Source organism: Nerophis lumbriciformis, linkage group LG35 (genome assembly GCF_033978685.3).
Source record: "Nerophis lumbriciformis linkage group LG35, RoL_Nlum_v2.1, whole genome shotgun sequence".
NCBI classification, from domain to species: Eukaryota; Metazoa; Chordata; class Actinopteri; order Syngnathiformes; family Syngnathidae; genus Nerophis; species Nerophis lumbriciformis.
This window is the reverse complement of record NC_084582.2, coordinates 23877369-23896843: the sequence shown is the minus strand read 5'-3', so window position 1 is coordinate 23896843 and position 19475 is coordinate 23877369. Positions and strand designations below refer to the sequence as shown.

Here is a 19475-nt window from a genome sequence, read left to right as displayed (position 1 = left end):
CTTTGAATCTCAGTAAAACTAAAATAAAACAACTTGGTAGCAGCAGAAGAGGAAGTCAAACACAAATACAAATAGACGGACATTGGAAGAGTAAAAGAAACCACATTTTAGGTGTAATAAAGGATGAGAAAATTAACTGGAAATCTCATTAAAAAATGTCAATAATGAATAAAGCAAAATATGGTGTGGACAAAAAAACCCCACTGCATAATCTCTACTGCTCGCCAGTGTTAGCACATCTGTGTTGTGCAGAAATATGGGGAATGAGTAAAAAAGTATTCACTTAGCATGTTAGAAAAGAGAAAGATGAGTTATAATAATACATAGTGAGTGATACATATAAGATTACATTGCAGGCAGACACCACAGTTGACATACTTCACACTGAACTTCTCCGTGGTTGTTGGTCCAAAGCTAATGAAGCTGTTGGAAAAATGAGGGTAATAAGTCAGTTTTTTCGTCGTTCTGTGTATTTTTTTTTTTTTTTTTTTTTTTACATATATTGCGCCATCGGTTGTGTGTTAGAGTGCCTGCTGGTCACGAAACACTGCAGGAATGTAGCAGCAGAGTGCGTTAAATACGGCCGCAAAATTATACTTTGACAAAATAAAAGCATGTTTTATTGTAAGTTTATGATCTGGAGTATGATTAGAACTATATATAGACATATTTTGGCTTTTTTTGTCAGAAAACGGTCAAAACGATAGCAATTGCATGAATCCTGGCACAGCCGCACACGTCCTTGGTAGAAAACATGGCGCCTGTTGTTTAGTTGGCCATTCTCTTTATACACCACTCTGCCATTGCTAGGCCGCCAAAAAATATCTGTTTCTCAGCTATGGTCCTCATGGGCCGCAGTGGTACTCAGTTGTAATTCACTTTTTTACCACCTGTGGCAGCAATGACAATATCAAACAGAAGAAGTCTGGAACTAAAGTCAGAGTAGTTTCTTAGACGCAAAATTAATGATTAATTACTTTGTGCACTTTAATTCTAAAATTAAAGTGCCAAATCATTTGCTCTTTACTTTTGAGTTTATTTAACCAAGATATACAGTGTATATTTTATTAATGTATTTAAATGAATTTATTTTAGCACTGTGTAATTGTATGTAAATGTATTTTTCATCAGTTTTTGAGTCCTTTCTTTGTATTATATTTTTAATTCGATAAGTATTTATTTTTGTAATCAGCCTGACCTAAGTCTTGATAATCTTTTTAACACATGCTTTCATATCATTTGACAAAGTTAATTCTGTTAAACTGTAAGTAGGTTTATGTAATTATTGAATATGATTAAAAACAAGAGTAAGGTTACCATTTCAGTGTTAATATTTGAGTGAGCTCCGGGCCCCGAGGTCAAAAAGGTTAAGAACCCCTGATCTAAAATATTTCCATTTTGTGCATTTTTTAAAATGTGACAAAACAGTACAGTATTTAATTGTACACATAGTTATTGAAGATGAACAGACCTAAAAGAAGTTTTGTTTGCTGAAAACAAATGCTATTAACAGGCCTTTGTGGTAGGTGACCCTAACGTAGCCCACTCGGCATACTTCAATTATAAATGTAGTATCTCACACAAGTGAGTCCACGCCTCACATCTCATATTATTATTCTACCGCAACTTAGGAGTGTTAGGAGCTATCTCGCCGCTAATTGTTATGCTTTAAGTTACAAGCCTCCACGTCTCACAGCGAACCCCTTAAAGGCTTAAAACATCTGATACCCACTATGGACCTTTACAAGCATGGGAAGGAAAAAAGTGTAAAGGACAGTGCCGAGAAGAAAAAGTGGATATTTATTGAAGAATTCATCAAAAAGATGAGAGCGTCTAGCACACTTGGCAAAGCAGTTTGACCCTATCACCATTATGAAGCAGAAAGAGTCTAACGCCAACAAAGAATGTTAAGTTCATGAATGGCACACATTTATCCACGAAAATAAGGAGAAGCAGCTGGAAAGAGATACTGTAGAAGTCCACTGTCCTAGATAAAATCTGTACAATACATTACTTCATGAAACTACTGTAGTTCTTGGTAGAACATTCTAATTGTATACAATATTTTATATCCAAGTTTCTTTTTCTTTTTAAAAGGCATGTTTTATGTTAAAATGGTGCTGTGTTGGGGGGGATTGTATGATTTTTTTTTTCCTACATTTAATTTAAAACACTTGTGGTGCACTAAACACATTATGGTTGTTCTTTGGTTAACATTTTGCATAGATTCGGTTTTACAGACCATCTTTAAGCCGCTTTCTGAACGTCTGTTTAGAACGCCGCCTTTTGCGGGCGGTCTTATTTACGTCCGAAGCCTTCCTCCAGGCCAAGCCCCCTTTGACTGAGTCTCCACCCCGTCGGCCATGTTGTACTTTTTAGTGCTTCCATATAAAGTCCACTGACAGATATAAGTTAGAACTATGTCCTACTTTGCATTAGAAACTGCAACAGCGGAGGATTTTAGCATTAATTTGCATCTACGAGCCAATCTGGCCCAAAACAGGAAGATAAAGTTTCTTATTTTTCTCGAACTTCAACTGAATAAAAATAGCGGACTCACGCAAAGTTCTTCAGATAAACCTCTTCCATATATGGAGCTATCCGCTGACTTAAGGCAAAATAAATCACTAAAGTCTCAAACTGTGTACGGCAGCATGGCTCGGTTGGTAGAGCGGCTGTGCCAGCAACTTGAGGGTTCCAGGTTTGATCCCTGCTTCTGCCATCGTGAAGTGAATCATATTTATATAGCGCTTTTCTCTAGTGACTCAAAGCGCTGTACATAGTGAAACACATTATCTTAGTTACATTTAAACCAGTGTTGTGGCACTGGGAGCAGGCGAGTAAGGTGTCTTGCCAAAGGACAACGGCAGTGACTAGTATGGCGTAAGCGGGGATCAAACCTGGAACCCTCAAGTTGCTGACACGGCCACTCTACCCATCACACTGCCCTTGGGCAAGACACTTTACCCACCCGCTACTAGTACCACTCTCACTGGTTTAAATGTAACTTAATGATGTAAATCATGGGTTTCACTATGTAAAGTGCTTTGAGTCTCTAGAGAAAAGCGCTATACAAGTAGACTTCACTTCAAATTCCAAAGAGCTCATTTGGAAGACAAGATTGTTTGATAAACATCTCCACCATGCTTCCATGGTTAGATTTCAAATTTTCGTGAGTATCCTAAGTATAGGAACCCTTTAAATTGATTTATATCAATTCCCACATTGACTTGATACAAGTGTTTAGAGTCTAGAGTTTCTTCAGAGAACCCATTAAGCTTGTAAATTGAGGTACTATTGATATGATCAAACAAGTATGAATGACACGGATACTGTAGAAATGAAACTTGGTTATGCTTTAGAGTAGTGCTGTCAAACCATTATCTTTTTACCAGATTCATTTGAATCAATCATGGTTAAATTAGTTTAAGTTTTTCATTTTGCTTTAGCAAAGACACCCAGGAAATAAATTGTAATCAACATTACGGTTTTGTGCTTTTTTTGAAGTGCTTTGGTAAAAAGACTACTTCATGATACTTTAGTTGTACTCCAATGTCCCATGAAGAGCAAAGGTGCTGTTTAGCATCTTCCATCTTACCTTGTTGGCTTCTACAGCCCGTCACTACCTGATCAACCGCCTATTTGTTCACGCTCGATGATTATGCTTGGACAAACTGTCTGAAACGTGTAGCCAGATGGGTTTTAGGCGCTGCAGATGGGTTAAACGCAATAAAACTTTAAAAATCAGATTAATTAAATCACTTAAATTTTAACTGCCCTACTTTTTAATAGTCCGTGTACAGCTTGGTAGATGTACCGTTTATGATGCCGTTCCTGGAGGGTAACATACATACATAAAAAAGGCAGGATCATTCAGACCAACTTGTCAATAAAACATTTATTGAATGGCATCAGGACTACAATCCCTGAAAGAGAGAAAATCAAAGATTGTTCACAGGGCAAGAGAAAAAGAATGTGGAAAGTGACAACTTAGTGATGCTTACCAGCTGCTAAGGTTCTAGACCATCCCAGTCGAAGTGAGGGTCTTGATCCACCGCTTGAGCAAACCAGTACTGGTAGTTTGGTAGTGGAGCAGATTTGTAGCTACTATAAGGAACCCTTTTAGGATCTCTGGGGATTTGACTTTTTCTGATGGATGAAATCTCCGGTGCAAAAGGGTGCTGGGCGTATGGTGTGAAGAGCTTATTCGGTGTGGTGGTTTTGGGCTTACACGTTGGTTTGGCCGCATCAGTTCTGGTAGTAGTCGTGAGTTTGCATCTGGATGGAGTTGTGCTGGTGCTGAGTGGTGCTTTAGTACTTGTAGTGGTGGGCTTGCATCCGGCTGGTGTAGTTGTGCTGGTACTCTGCTTGCACGGCCTTCGAGTCGTGGTGCTTACAGTGTTGGCTCTAGATGTAGTTGGAGCTTGGGTAGTAGGTTCCATTGGTTGTTTTTGTCCCGGGTAATGAGGAAAATAAGGACAAAGTACATTAGGTATGTAGCAATATGGGTATTGTTGAGGGTAAAGATAGCGGGGATGGTTAAAGGAGTCTGACAAGGGAAGAGTGGTGGGCTTAGAAGGATTGTAGCCAAACTGATGATAGATGGGATTGTAAACTGGTTGGGGAGGAACTGTGGTCTGGGGATTATTTGCCATCATATTCATGTAGTAGAGGTAATTCAAATAATACTGCTGGTAAGGGTCATAGGCTTGCCGCTTGGAACGGTATGTGTTCCTGGTAATTGGTAAAGGGCTGGGGGGCCCGGCAGTCAAAGCAGGAGATGGACAGGTGAGTGTGATTGGAGTCTGCAGGTAGATCATCCGCAACACATAATAGCCATTCTGGAAGAAAAAAGTAATCCGTGCCATGAAAGAAAAACATGATTTATATGCAATTGTGCCATAAAGGAGTTCTGCAGGCAAGCCTCCCGTAGATTGTTTAGAAAGGGATCAACGGTGCCCCCGGTGGTTCCAGACAGAACACTTGACGTTTCCTCACTTTCTTCACTACTTGATCAACAAACCAAAGTCCATTCATAAATGTTGCCTGTCCTTTTTGTGGGAATACATATGGAATGAATGAAGAAATCAAGCAATACTAATATGATGGTTTAAAAAACTACAATCATATATATATACATTTGTGGGCAAAAGCTCCTACAATAACTATTTATCAGTATTTGTTATGAACACATCATGTGATAAGTGAAGTACTAATAGCTCTGAAATGGAGAAGGGCTTCAGGGTTAAATAAGATCTGCTTCTTCCTACTTCTTTTTGGACATGCTGAACTGTGTGACAATAAATATCAGGTGGGAATCTTTTGGCACCTCACTATTCGATTACGATTCAGAAGCTACAATTATTGATGCATCTTTAGTTTGTGTAATGATGCAGTTTTATATGTTTTGTTTCACTGAATAAACCTTTATCACTTGCAATTTTTTTTTTTTTTTAAGCTATTCATTTGGAATAAGAAACAGTTTATTTAATTCCCACATTTATTAAATGAATGAAAATGTTTGCAAAACTGGAACAGAAGTGCCCTATAATAAAAGGAGCTTGTCGGACCTCTGTGAGCTGGTTCACTGCAGTCAGACATTTAAGAACTCTCTGCATTCATTTATTTACAATAAATAAATCAATTGACATTTAATAATCAATTCTATAATGGTCCATGTCCGAATTGCGATGCATCTAAAAATGTATTATTTCCCCCACCTCTAGTAAATATGTGCTGTATTGTGTGAATAGGATCGCAGGGTCAGATTTATTTATATAAAAGCTGCTCACATTACAAATTGATTTCTAATGTGAATGCAATCTGACCCGCATGCGGACATGACGTCGCACGCACAGCAGTGTTTACGGAAGTAAAAATGGCTTCAATTGTATTCGGTCTCAGTACTGGCGCATTTGTGGCAATATTAAGGACTTTGTGCAATTAACGTCCACATCTTCTGGACCAAATGATTGCGTGTAGAAGACGACAAGTATGTTGACTCTGGCAGACTTATGGGATATTTTGTTTCCATGTCATACCTCTGAGCCAGCAGTCGGAGACAGGAGTGGTAAAACATTCACGTGAGTTCCTAAAACATTTTCACCCTTTTTCTGCCGCGTTGTCAACTATTCATTTTGTAACCGTTTTGGCCAAAGATTACGACGCTTATCGCTTTCTGATGACGTTCTGGTCGGATAAATGCGACCTGAGCGCGGGAGCGTTCACATTGAGGACGCATATCCCAAATATACGAAAAAGGTTTGAGTCAGATAAAACAAATTCAGTATTGCACTTATCCCACTGACATGAAAAAATCCGATACAGGTCGCATATGAACAAAAAAATCTGAATTGGCCTGCAGTGTGAACAAGGCCAAGTTAGCGTGTTCAAAATAAACAAACATAAAAAAGCCTGGTGCTTTGCTTCAATATGTCAGTCAGCTAAAGGCATGAAAGCCAACAGTTTCATTATGTATTGTTTTAAAGTCAGGAGGCTAACTTAACATGTGACTAATGTTAACACTGGAGCTTACCTGGCTTTGCTAATTAATGTTGCTCACATGTCACATTCCTTTGTTACATTGTCTGACATATTAGTCTATATGAAAAAAATTGCTAAAATGCACAATTGTGCTACACTTTGAGACAGTTAAACAGCTTAGCATCAAAGCTACAAACACACAACTCTTACTAAAAACAAGTTTATTTTCAAACTGTCTAAATCAAGAATAGATATTACATTTGTTGAGTACTACCCTCGTCCTGAAGAGGGCAGCAATGTGCTTTAAGACTTGCATCACTCCAGTCCTATGGAGTCAACTGTGCCCAAAGTGTTCAATTCAGTACCGTATTTGTTGCTATGAGGATTTTCACATCTAAAAACAATGCTGACAATACCGTGAAAAGCTGTCCTTTTGCAAGGTGTAAGTGTAACCACATACCTCCTGTACCACGTGGCAACCATCATAGGGAACTACCAACACAAGGCCAAACGCATTCCCACGCAGCAAATAGCCACAAGATTCCAGTGCCTTGCTCAAAGGTTGGGATGATCCAGCGCCTGTGACAAGAGGGCAGTCAGGCAAATGACAAATATCCTGAGCAGAGTTGTTGAAAAGACTAGAGCTGCAGATATCCATTATTTTAGTAATCTATCCATTAGATCTGTGGTTATGGAACTTTTTTTCACCAAGTACCACCTCCGAAAACACTTGGCTCTCCAAGTACCACTATAACAGTGGTTCTTAACCTGGGTTCGATCGAACCCTAGGGGTTTGGTGAGTCGGCCTCAGGGGTTCGGCGCAGGTCAAAACACATCCGACTCATCGTGTAAATAAAAACTTCTCCCTATCTGCGTTTTACGGATACGACAACAGCAATAGTCAGACGGATTTGCAGGTGTGTAGTTTGTTGTGAGTTTACGCACTGTGTTGGTTTTGTTGTTTGAACAAGGTGATGTTCATGCACGGTTCATTTTGTGCACCAGTAAAAAAAACATGGTAACACTTTAGTATGGGGAACATATTCACCATTAATTAGTTGCTTATTAACATGCAAATTAGTATCATATTGGCTCTTAACTAATCATTAAATACTTAATGCCTTATTCGGCATGGCCTTATTATAACCCTAACACTAACCCTGGCCCTAACCTTCTAACCCTAACCAAATAACTAAATTAAGTCTGTGTTACTTAGAATATGTTCCCCATGCTAAAGTGTTACCAAAAACATATAACTGTCTTGAACTTGAAAAAAAAAAAAACACAATTTTATTTTTCACTAAATAAGGGTTCAGTGAATGCCCATATGAAGCTGGTGGGGTTCGGTACTTCCAACAAGGTTAAGAACCACTGCACTATAATGATCAACATTAAAATATAGTAGTGTAGTAGGCCCAAGTATTCATTAACAAAGCAAAGGTTTTAGCTAACATTGACATGTATATTTAATATGTTGGCCACTAACAGACAGTTTGAACAGTAACAGTGTTTCAATATTTGAGTGATTCTTTGGCGTACCACTAGTGCAGGGGTGTCAAACTCATTTTAGCTCAGGGGCCACGTGGGGGAAAATCTGTGCACACGCGAGCCAGACTATTAAAATCATGGCATTAAAACAAAAAAATAGACAACTTGAGATTGTTTTCTTTGTCTTACTTTGGCCAAAAATAGAACAAACTCATTCAGAAAATATTAAATAAAAATATAGAAAAAAACTAGCGGCAGCGGTAAAGTTTAGATCCATGAAGGAAAGAAGAAAGTGAATGAATGTTTATAACTGAATAAATCTACAAATGCATAAAAATGTGTCTATCATTTTTTTTTTTTTTTTTTATTAAACATTTATGACAACCTTTTTCCAAAACACACTATAGAATGTGAGATGTAACAAGATAATGCATGAATTTATCATTTGTTTTCAAAACGCTTACAAAAAAGTGGGACCCCATTTTGAAAATTCCTAGCACCAACACTGATGGACTGTTGGTGCGTGCAAAACAGCAGGCGGCGGCTGTGTTCCAATACTAATCTAATATTATCCCAGGGGCCATAGATCATTCGTGGGCTGGATCTAGCCTGCGGGCCTTGACCCCACTGCACTAGATCAATCACTGGACTAGATTGTTCCAATAAAACACATTATAGCCTCAATTAGGGCTGGGCGCAATGGCCTAAAATCTGTATTGCATATATTTCAGCTTCTTGTGATAAACACATCAAAATATCTTATGCATATACTGTAAGTAATAATGAACTATTTCAAAATGGGTTACAAAGGCTGCTAATTTAGATGTGATAACATGTTGCGTCATTTCTCAAAACTATTGGTACTCTACTTGCTAACTTACTGTTAATAGTTTACGGTGACGCGGACCAATATACACTTCGGTTGAAATGTTATCAGCATTTATTCTTCTGTTCGGGTACTTCACATTAGTTTTGGGCGACACTACACATTTGGGTAACGAACACCAAGCTGTTACGCAGACATTATTGGTCATACTTAACATTTTCCCCCCCCATATATATATCATTTATATAAAGTGTAAATGGTGCAAATCCTACTATTGGAGTTTGTTAATGACAAAAAAAAACATTTCCATACAAAAATATACATATGTTTATCCATGCTAGGTCGTAGTGTTGTAACGATACCAATATTTTGGTACAGGTACTAAAATTATTTCGGTACTCTTCTAAATAAAGGGGACCACAAAAAATTCCATTATTGGCTTTATTTTAATGAAAAATCTTAGGGTAAATTAAACATATGTTTATTATTGTAATTAAGTCCTTAAATAAAATAGTGAACATACTAGACAACTTGTCTTTTAGTAGTAAGTAAACAAAGGCTCCTAATTAGTCTGCTGACATATGCAGTAACATATTGTATCATTTATTATTTTGTCAACATGAAGGAAAAGTGGTAGAAAATTAATTATTCATCTACTTGTTCATTTACTGTTAATATCTGCTTATTTTCTCTTTTAACATGTTCTACACTTCTGTTAAAATATAATAATCACTTATTCTTCTGTTGTTTGATACTTTACATTAGTTTCGGATGATACCACAAATTTGGGTATCAATCCAATACCAAATAGTTCCAGGATCATACATTCAATCAATCAATACATTGGTCATATTCAAAGTCCTCATGTGTCCAGGGACATATTTCCTGAGTTTATAAACATAACCATTTTATAAAAAACGAAAGATGTTGTGATGCCAAAAAACAGACGTAATCATAGTAGTATCGACTCTATACGTGCTTTTACTTGATATCATTACAGTGGATGTTAGTGTCGATCCACCAATGGCGTTTGTTTTGATGCCGGTGAGCTACGGTGTGTAGTGAAGCATGTTTAGCTATTAATTGTCCTGCAGTTATAATGATACTTGTAAGAAACTGTCACCATGAAGGCGAGGATTAGTGATTCAGAAGTAGCTAAAACACTGCCGACGGCGGATGGACGTTAGCCGCTAGCTAGCTAGCCATGTCTTAAAGCACCTCTTCCTGGGGGTTTTTCAGTGTTATAACTTCACCTTTATCTTTAGTTTTTAAGCCAAAGTGAGTCTGTTCTCCCTTTTCTGTCTACACTGTCTGCTTGTAAGTACTCTGTGATTGTGTGCCGCCGAACATGCTCGTAAACCACGCGGGGGTGTGCGGGACCGGTATGTTTCAGAGACTGTTCATTCATTAGTATCGCGGTACTTTACTAATACCGGTATACCGTACAACCCTACTAGGTCAATATATGTATCGAACCACCCACCCCTGTTTACATTCAAGAGCTCTAGTTACGCACAAACGATTAATCGAAGCAACATATCAAATTAATTCAATGGAATAATCATTGCAGCCCTAGAATAGAATAGACTATACCCAGGTCCAGGGCCAAGTCGGCAGCACCACGTCCCACCACTTTCAATTTCATGTGTCTTGGTCCACATTGCAGCGACAGCTCCACGAGGCCCCACAGTCTTTCTGGATTCAAAACACATTTGATTTGGTATGTTATTCTTATTTATGTATGGAAAGTCATTTACGTTAGGCAGGAATTCTTATTTACATATTATTGAGTCACATTAGTATTTTCAAGTAACACATTTGTTTTATGTTGAAGAGGTTCATTTCGCCTACTGATGTGTATTTATACACTGCAAAAAGTCAGTGTTCAAAAACAAGAAAAAAATTACAAAAATGAGGGGTATTTTATTTGAACTAAGCAAAATTATCTGCCAATAGAACAAGAAAATTTGGCTTGTCAAGACTTTCCAAGACAAGTACAATTAGCTAACCTCAATGAACCCAAAAATACCTTAAAATAAGTATAATCTCACTAATAACAAGTGCACTTTTCTTGGTAGAAAAAAAAAGAAAAAAAAAAGACCCTTTTGCTCAATATGTTGAAAAACATTCTTAATTTAAGTAAATGCTAGTGCCATTATCTTGACATGATATGCGCACAGCATCATGATTTTTTTTTCATGCTTGAAGTAAGAAATTATTACTTTAAAAAAAGTAGTTTTATACTTGAGTGTTGATGAGACAGCTTTGCAACAGTTGATATTCTAGTTTCAAGCATGTTTTACTCAATATAGGTCATAAAATCTCAGCAACAAGCTGTAATATCTTACTGAGATCATTTAGGACCAAAACCCTTAAAACAATAAAAACATTCTAACATAAAATCTGCTTAGTGAGAAGAATTATCTTAGACAGAAAATAAGCAAATATCACCCTTATTTGAGATATTTCATCTTACTTAGATTTCAGTTTTTGCGGTGTAAATGGTTGATTTATATAGGCTAGTAAGGAAAAGTTTTGTACCTGACAAGTTTCGGCTACCTTGCTTCTGCAGCCTTCATCAGGTGTCACGTGATGTTAGCGTGACGTGTTATATGGATTTTTCCATCCCACCTGAGGTGTCAGGTACAAAACTTCACCTTACGAGCCTACGAGTATAATGTACTGTATGTCCCTTATGGGCATCCGTAGTTGTGTATGTATGTTCGGAGCATGCGCAGTTGGTTCGGTAAAGTCTACACCAGTGGTTCTCAACCTTTTTTCAGTGATGTACCCCCTGTGAACATTTTTTTAATTCAAGTACCCCCTAATCAGAGCAAAGCATTTTTGGTTGAAAAAAAGAGATAAAGAAGTAAAATACAGCACTATGTCATCAGTTTCTGATTTATTAAATTGTATAACAGTGCAAAATATTGCTCATTTGTAGTGGTCTTGAACTATTTGGGAAAAAAAAGATATAAAAATAACTAAAAACTTGTTGAAAAATAAACAAGTGATTCAATTATAAAGATTTCTACACAGAAGTAATCATCAACTTAAAGTGCCCTCTTTGGGGATTGTAATAGAGATGCATCTGGATTCATGAACTTAATTCTAAACATTTATTCACAAAATAATAAATCTCGATCAATATTTATGGCACATGTCCACAAAAAATCTAGCGGTCAACACTGAATATTGCATTGTTGCATTTCTTTTCACAGTTCTTTTTGACAGACATTTTAGTGAGGGTCAAACCATCATGGCATTGGGGGAAACTCTGGGTTTATGGTAATGAATGGAATAGCCTACTTGATATGATGTTCAGTTTATGAACTTACATTCATATTTTGTTGAAGTATTATTCAATAAATATATTTATAAAAGGATTTTTGAATTGTTGCTATTTTTAGAATATTTAAAAAAAATCTCACGTACCCCTTGGCATACCTTCAAGCAGAGGTGGGACCAAGTCATTGTTTTGCAAGTCACAAGTAAGTCTCAAGTCTTTGCCCTCAAGTCTGAGTCAAGTCCCGAGTCAAGACAGGCAAGCCCCGAGTCAAGTCCAAAGTCAAGACTGGAAAGTCTCAAGTCAAGTCCTAAGTCCTGCATTTTGAGTTTCGAGTCCTTTCAAGTCCTTTTAACCACAGACTAATATATTAACACGGATTGTGTATGCTTTTCAAACGCTGTATTTATTTATTAAAACAAGTGCATTTTAAATTGCAGGAAAGAAAATTGTGCTGACATTGCACTTTATAATAGCACTATTAACCAGTCATTTTAAACATTAACTCATTCCTTTACAGAACAAACACATTGAAAAATAAAGTGCAAATGTACTTATTTGTACAAAAGTGTTAACATTGAAAAAACATGACATATACGTGAACATAACAAAAAAGTTGTACTTTTTATATGTCAGGGCCCTATGCTGCATTGCATTTGCAAAAGACCAAATTAGCCAAGAGTCTGTCAGTCATTTGTGCACGATGGGGGCGTAGTATGATGCCACCATGGCTGAAAACTCGCTCCACTGGAGCACTGGAGGCAGGCACTGCCAAGACTCTCATGGCCACTCGGAACAGTGAAGGAAGAGTCTTCATGTTCAATGCCCAGAACAAAAGGGGGGAGAGAGTTTTTTGGGGTTGGTGCACTACTTGTAAGTGTATCTTGTGTTTTTTATGTTGATTTAATTTAAAAAAATAAATAAAAAATTCTTGTGCGGCCCGATACCAATCGATCCACGGACCAGTACCGGGCCGCGGCCCGGTGGTTGGGGACCACTGAGGTAAACAACCAACAGTATGTCAGAAAGCTAGCTAAAACGGTACACATTCATAATATAGTATACATTTTAACTGACCTTTATTTTACTATTTTTGTCTTTTTTTGTGGCTAAAATACGCGGTGCTGCTGACCGCCGTCTAACGTTACGTGTGATATATTGACTAACGTAACCCTGCTTAAAAAAATCACTGAACAAAAAGTATGAATAAGGTAGTGAACTGCAACAGATTCCCGTGTTTGCAATAACGTTATAACGTTAGCAGTGAGTTTACAGCCTCACTGATTTAACTACACTGCAAATAAAAGTCACGTTACTTAGCCAATAAACGTTATCTTACATTCAAAACTTACCGTTCTTTGTGCAACTTCAAATGCCGGACGAAGTTGGAAGTTGTTGCCTCTCCATCAGTAATTTTCGAACCGCATGTGTTGCATACTGCAAACCGTTTTGTGTTGACCACCTCGTAATTTTTATACCCAAACAAAATTATTTTAAGTATCATTTTTTGTTCACTGGCGTGTGGTTTGGACATGTCTTCTTCGTTGGTTGTCCTGCAATTTGATTGGATGAATGCTGTGTGATGAAAACAAAGTAGATCTAATTTGATTGGCTGTTGTACTGAGAGCACACCAGCTGACACACGCAACGCTGATAGACAAGTACACAATGAAAAATACGGAGCGCTCCCGAATAACTTTTTCATCTTTGGGTTTTGGGGAAAGTAGCAAGTCAAGTCATGTCAATTCAAAAGGCTCAAGTCCAAGTGAAGTCACAAGTCATTGATGTTAAAGTCTAAGTCGAGTTGCAAGTCTTTTTACATTTTGTCAAGTCGAGTCTAAAGTCATCAAATTCATGACTCGAGTCTGACTTGAGTCCAAGTCATGTGACTCGAGTCCACACCTCTGCCTTCAAGTACCCCCATTTGAGAACCACTGGTCTACACCACTGAAGTGGACAGCCGTGTGCGTGTGTCACTGATTTCTACATGTCAGAAATGTATATACATCAACCATTTATAAATAACACATTTGCTGTAATATATTTTATTTTATATAGCCCTGCATTTTGGTTCCTACTTGTTTCCGAGTGCCCGAATGGGGAACGGACGGGGGAGGAGTTAAAATTCGGGACCGTATAAAATAAAATAATTACAATACAACAAAATGTGTAACTTAAAAATAACTAATGTGACTCAATACTATGCAAATAAAAATTCCTGCCCAACGTAAATTACTTTCCATACATAAATAATAACATACCAATTCACATGTTACACAATTATCACAGCAGTTTTACATCATTTAAAGCTTACCTGATTCTGGCTTCCCGTTGAAGACAATATTGCCCTTCCTCACGTCCTCACTTGCTAACTGGCGTGGAGATATTTCACCAAACGCCTGCCATGGAAAACACTTTAAACTCGGCACAAGAGAGAAAAGAAACCACAGGAGTGCCGCCATATTAATGGACACTCAAAGCAAGTAAAGATACAAACACTCGATGCAAGGAAAATATCTTGTTTTTGCCAGGAGGGCCCACGTAGGACCACACACACCTGTGTTCATCATGCCAAGAGGGCACACCTGTGTTCATCATGCCAAGAGGGCACACCTGTGTTCATCATGCCAAGAGGGCACACCTGTGTTCATCAAACTTGGCACGTCTCAGCTCATTAAATGTCACAATCCTATTGGCTGGCATCTTCTTCTTTGAGCATAATGGCAATATTAGCTTAGTTTAGTCTTACGAGTTTGTGCATTTCCATTCACCATCACAGGAACGTCTTTAAATATGTAAATAGTAATAGAGTATTATAATTTCTAAATATATATTCGTTTTACATACATTTTCAGCTTTAAGTTAGCAAATAAGCTAGCAGTTACGTGAGCTCTTGTTCTTTTCATTTCCTGGAAGTCTGAGTGGGCCGTGGCTCATTGGTGACACTCACAGGTCAGTTATGGTACTACATCCATTCTCCACTAAACAAGAGTTTTAAAAATATACACTGTAAAGTTAAAGTTAAAGTACCAATGATTGTCACACACACACACACACACACACACACACACACACACACACACACACACACACACACACACTAGGTGTGGCGAAATTATTCTCTGCATTTGACCCATCACCCTTGATCACCCTCTGGGAGGTGAGGGGAGCAGTGAGCAGCAGCAGTGGCCGCGCCCGGGAATCATTTTTGGTGATTTAACCCCCAATTTCAACCCTTGATGCTGAGTGCCAAGCAGGGAGGTAATGGGTCCCATTTTTATAGTCTTTGGTTTGACTCAGCCAAGAATGAAACACTTTGAATAAATAACACAGGACATTTTTTACACTACCAATATCCTGAAATGTGGCATTATAAAATCCACTAATAATCCTTTAAAATATGACACTTCTCGCTTTCCAGTGGTTTCAGTTCATACCTACGATTTTATTGGTAGGAACAATCCATCCATTTTTAATGTTATTATATAAATAAAGACATTATTGCAAACAAAACAAAACATTCAGTTATCCAATTATATATTTTTTTGAGGGTTGGTGGGCACCAGAGGGTTTTTTTGCCCATTACGCCAAACAGGCTGCAACCGCCTCTGGAAATACTCAAACTTTTCAATGTAACAATCTATATCAGGGGTTCTTAACCTTTCCCACTACATAGGGGGCCGGGACCCACTCAAATATTAACACCCAATTAGCAACCATACTCTTTTTAATGGGCTTCAATAATTATAACTACGTACAGTTTACAATCTTGTCAAATGATATGAAGCAATCACAAAGATGATTTATTTTACACAGACACTTTAGGCTTTGGGCAAAATGATTAGAAAAACAAGTACTAACTGAATATTGCACAAATAAGCGACTCAAATGATGAAAAAAACATTTGCATACAACTAAATGTGGTTTACCTAAACAAATACAAATACAGCTTTACCACTTTAGTCTTAAGTTTTGTGTTTCAGAAACCTCTCTTTGACTTTAGCGCCAGACTTCTGTTTGATAGTCATTACTGCCACAAGTGGTGGAAAGGTGTATTACAACTGAGAATCCATCCATTCGGGGTCACGGGGTGCTGGAGCCTATCTCAGCTGCATACGGGCGGAAGGCGGGGTACAACCTGGACAAGTCGCCACCTCATCACAGGGCCAACACAGATAGACAACATTCACACTCACATCCACACACTAGGGCCCATTTAGTGTTGCCAATCAACTTATCCCCAGGTGCATGTTTTTGAAGGTGGGAGGAAGCCGGAGTACTCGGAGGGAACCCACGCAGTCACGGGAAGAACATGCAAACTCCACACAGAAAGATCCCGAGCCCGGGATTGAACGCAGGACTACTCAGGACCTTCGTATTCGCTGTGGTTTATACAGACCACAGCTGAGAAACAGATTTTTTTGGTGGCCCTCGAGAGGGCGCTCGCGGCTCAATGGGCCCTGGCCCTATGGTTCAACACTGATCTATAGAACTTCACTGCAAACATTACACATTTTAGTTAATAAATTGAAATATGAAAACAATTTAGACATTTATAATTTTCTTGGGTAGGTGCATCGAACATGGCAGAGAACAGGCTCAGACCGATTCTAGAAATAACACCTATTTTTCAACGTAATGATCCAATAAAGATGTCACTACAGAAAAAGAACATTTAGTTGAATTATGTGTGCTAGAAGGCTAGGACGTCTCTGGGTATGTTAGCTTACTCAAATGTAGCAAAACACTGCAATGGTACACATCTAACATAACATTTGACTATAGTACGTGCTCCATTTCCAGAATAGTTACAGAAGATGACAAGTACCAGGGTAGCTTTTTTTTTTTTTTTTTTTTTTTTAACACATTTATTGGAGCCACATTCATTGAGCATCAAGCATCGCCATGAAGTCCCGATAAGAGGGAATTAGCTCTGGGGGGATCTGGAAAGGTGCTGCAGTTGTGGTTGGTCCTGGTCTTCTAGTCTGCTTTGGAGCGTAGTGAGGGTCACTGGGAGGGTAGTGAGGGTCATTGAGAGGGTAGTGAGGGTCATTGAGAGGGTAGTGAGGGTCATTGAGAGGGTAGTGAGGGTCATTGAGAGGGTAATGAGGGTCATTGAGAGGGTAATTGAGAGGGTAGTGAGGATGCCAGTGAAAATAGGGAATATGTGACTGCATTCCTGGATTTCTAGGGTCCTTCTGGGTGGGTGGGTGTTTCCCAGGAGGTGGCTGATATCCCACAAAATGCCAGGCATGAGGATTGAAGAGAGAGTACTGACCCACTTGTGGCACCGTGTGATGTTGATGAACATAGGGTTTCTGAGGAGCTGTGTGCCCCATTGGGACCTGGTGCATCATGTAGTTATGAGGCACTGGTGGGAAGGGAAGCAGAGACCCGGGGGGAAGGGTGTGGACGTGGGAGTCAGGGGGTAACTTAGGGTCCTGCGGTACAGCGGCCACGGGGAAGTCCGACCCGGGTGGGATCATTTGGACCCGGGGCTCTGAAGGCAACTTGCTGTACTGAGGCCCAGAGGGGAGGGTTTGGACCTGGGGTTCAGAGGGCGACTTGCGGCTCTGAGGGACGACGGGTGCAACTCGGGCTTGGGGCCAAGTAGGCATCTCCGGGTTGTGGAGCAGAAAAGGAGGGACTTGGACTTGAAGATCTGATGGCGCTGCAGTTGTCCCAGGAGGTTTGGGGCACCAGAGAGACACAGGAAGTTCCTGCCAAAGCATTGGCAGCACAAAACTTCCCCCCTTGAGGGCAAAACAGAGTTGATCTCCAATCCACTGACATGTTCCTCAGACATTACCTGTTGAAGCATGTGGCAGCCACCATAAGGAACCAACATGAGGAACCCACCAGAGTTCCAGAGCATGTTGTAGCCACAGGTTGGAGGCACGAGGGACAAAGGCAACGGACGGCCATTAGCTGGAAAAGGAGAAAAGATCTGCGTTAAATGGAAATATATTTAAAAAACAAGTTTTTTACCTTGCTGCACACTGATGTGTTGAAGTCCTGGTGCTTGGACCCTCAGCTTCATCTGCTCAGCAGCACAATCCAGAGAACTCCATAATGCTTCCTGCTGCACTGGTGCTGCTGCATGAAGAGCCGCTGAGTTAACAAAAGATGAATTAAAACAACTAAATACTGCAGTGATCCCGACCAGGAACATCAGCTTGGTAATTGTTGTCAGAAGAGTTTGATGTCTTGGCGTCCATGGCCTGAGGGTTCTTCCCAAATACAATTCTGCCCCGTCTCAGGCCTGCGGCCTTGACCTCTGGAGCATCTTTCCTGTGATCTGCCTTCCTCAGACGGTAAGAGTCCACCTTCAAAGTGCAAGTCAGAAGAAGCGCTGTGGCCCAGCAAAGTGCAACACTTGTCTTCTTTGCTTTGGGACTCATGTTTCACACTCCTGAAATAAGCCCAGTGAAGACGTTTCAGGGCTGCCTTTTGTAGTGGCGACCACTTCCTGCAGGCACAGGCAGCAACAGCCAATCAGAAGCAGCGGTGGGCGGGGCCAGTGATTATCTAAATATGAGTTGCAGCTGATAAACAACAACAAATGTATGATTTTGATATGTATTTTCTGCCTCAATGACGTTTCACAGCTGACCATATTTGACATTTTATGAGGAGTACTAAAAAAATGGTGGTCTATTCAGTCATCCATGATTCTAACGCCAGAGTTAAGCAGGCTGGGGATGATTTGCATCATTTTCACGTCATAAAAATTCCTTTCGTTTCATCGCAATTGTTTGATGACACCACCCTGTACGTCACCTGCTGGTGAAACTCTGTAACTACAAGTACAACCTCAGAAAGGACTGAAGTTTTCATGACAAAACTAATCGTCTAGATTTGTGTTTGTTTTTAATAGTTGAACTGCAATGTCATGCATTTATTAGTCTTTATGACAAGTCCCAGAGCAGCAACCACATGGCAAGACTGTTTTGTTTTATTTTATTTCTGCCTGTAAACCCATCAACCCCTTAAGTTCACCAGTATTTAGTATTTTGGCATAATTTTTTTTAAACTAAAACTATATTTTATATTTCTTCACAAAAAATTAGTATTTATTTATATTATTTTTTTAATTAAAACGTATTTTAGTTTTATATGACTCGGGAGTATATAGGGTTTCTATATTTTTATTATTAAAATATATTTTTGTTTTATATTATTCAGGAATAGTTATTTCTTTATTATTTTTAATATTTATGTTTGATATGATTTTATTTTAATGTAGGTATTTGAAAAAAATGTTTCATTTGATTTTATTTATTCTATTTGTATATTATATTTTTACTAAAACATATTTGAAGTGAATTACATTTATATAGAACTTTTCTCTAGTGACTAAAAACACTTAGTGAAAGCCAATTAAAAGCAGTG

The 19475-nt window shown here is 38.8% G+C and overlaps 2 protein-coding genes across 2 annotated transcripts; both read right to left on the bottom strand.

Moving 5' to 3' along the window:
- Window positions 1-3883: 3883 nt before the first annotated feature.
- On the bottom strand, window positions 3884-14649 carry LOC133575313 (uncharacterized). The gene is made up of 5 exons (XM_061927959.2): window positions 14398-14649; window positions 10391-10492; window positions 6944-7062; window positions 4005-4841; window positions 3884-3926 (listed from the first exon to the last, which is right to left on the bottom strand). Exons 1-4 carry the CDS (start codon window positions 14543-14545, stop codon window positions 4011-4013), a joined length of 1200 nt encoding a protein of 399 aa, XP_061783943.2. The 5' UTR covers window positions 14546-14649; the 3' UTR covers window positions 3884-3926; window positions 4005-4010.
- A 1867-nt stretch (window positions 14650-16516) lies between these two features.
- Window positions 16517-18549, bottom strand: LOC133575227 (uncharacterized). The gene is made up of 4 exons (XM_061927806.2): window positions 18247-18549; window positions 18072-18179; window positions 17893-18011; window positions 16517-17836 (listed from the first exon to the last, which is right to left on the bottom strand). The coding sequence occupies exons 1-4, from the start codon at window positions 18482-18484 to the stop codon at window positions 16967-16969; spliced, it is 1335 nt and encodes a 444-aa protein (XP_061783790.2). The 5' UTR covers window positions 18485-18549; the 3' UTR covers window positions 16517-16966.
- Between the last annotated feature and the right edge of the window lie 926 nt (window positions 18550-19475).

What these genes read in the sequence shown, in the direction of transcription:
- LOC133575313 (XM_061927959.2), bottom strand. Translation starts at nt 14,545, where the DNA reads ATGGCGGCACTCCTGTGGTTTCTTTTCTCTCTTGTGCCGAGTTTAAAG. An exon ending in CGACTTGGCCCTGGACCTGG is followed by an intron (nt 7,063 to 10,390) that starts GTATAGTCTATT and finishes CTCTTGTCACAG; the next exon opens with GCGCTGGATCATCCCAACCT. An exon ending in GTTGCCACGTGGTACAGGAG is followed by an intron (nt 4,842 to 6,943) that starts GTATGTGGTTAC and finishes TTTTTCTTCCAG; the next exon opens with AATGGCTATTATGTGTTGCG.
- LOC133575227 (XM_061927806.2), bottom strand. Translation starts at nt 18,484, where the DNA reads ATGAGTCCCAAAGCAAAGAAGACAAGTGTTGCACTTTGCTGGGCCACA. An exon ending in TTACCAAGCTGATGTTCCTG is followed by an intron (nt 18,180 to 18,246) that starts GTCGGGATCACT and finishes CTCTTCATGCAG; the next exon opens with CAGCACCAGTGCAGCAGGAA. An exon ending in ACACATCAGTGTGCAGCAAG is followed by an intron (nt 18,012 to 18,071) that starts GTAAAAAACTTG and finishes CTCCTTTTCCAG; the next exon opens with CTAATGGCCGTCCGTTGCCT.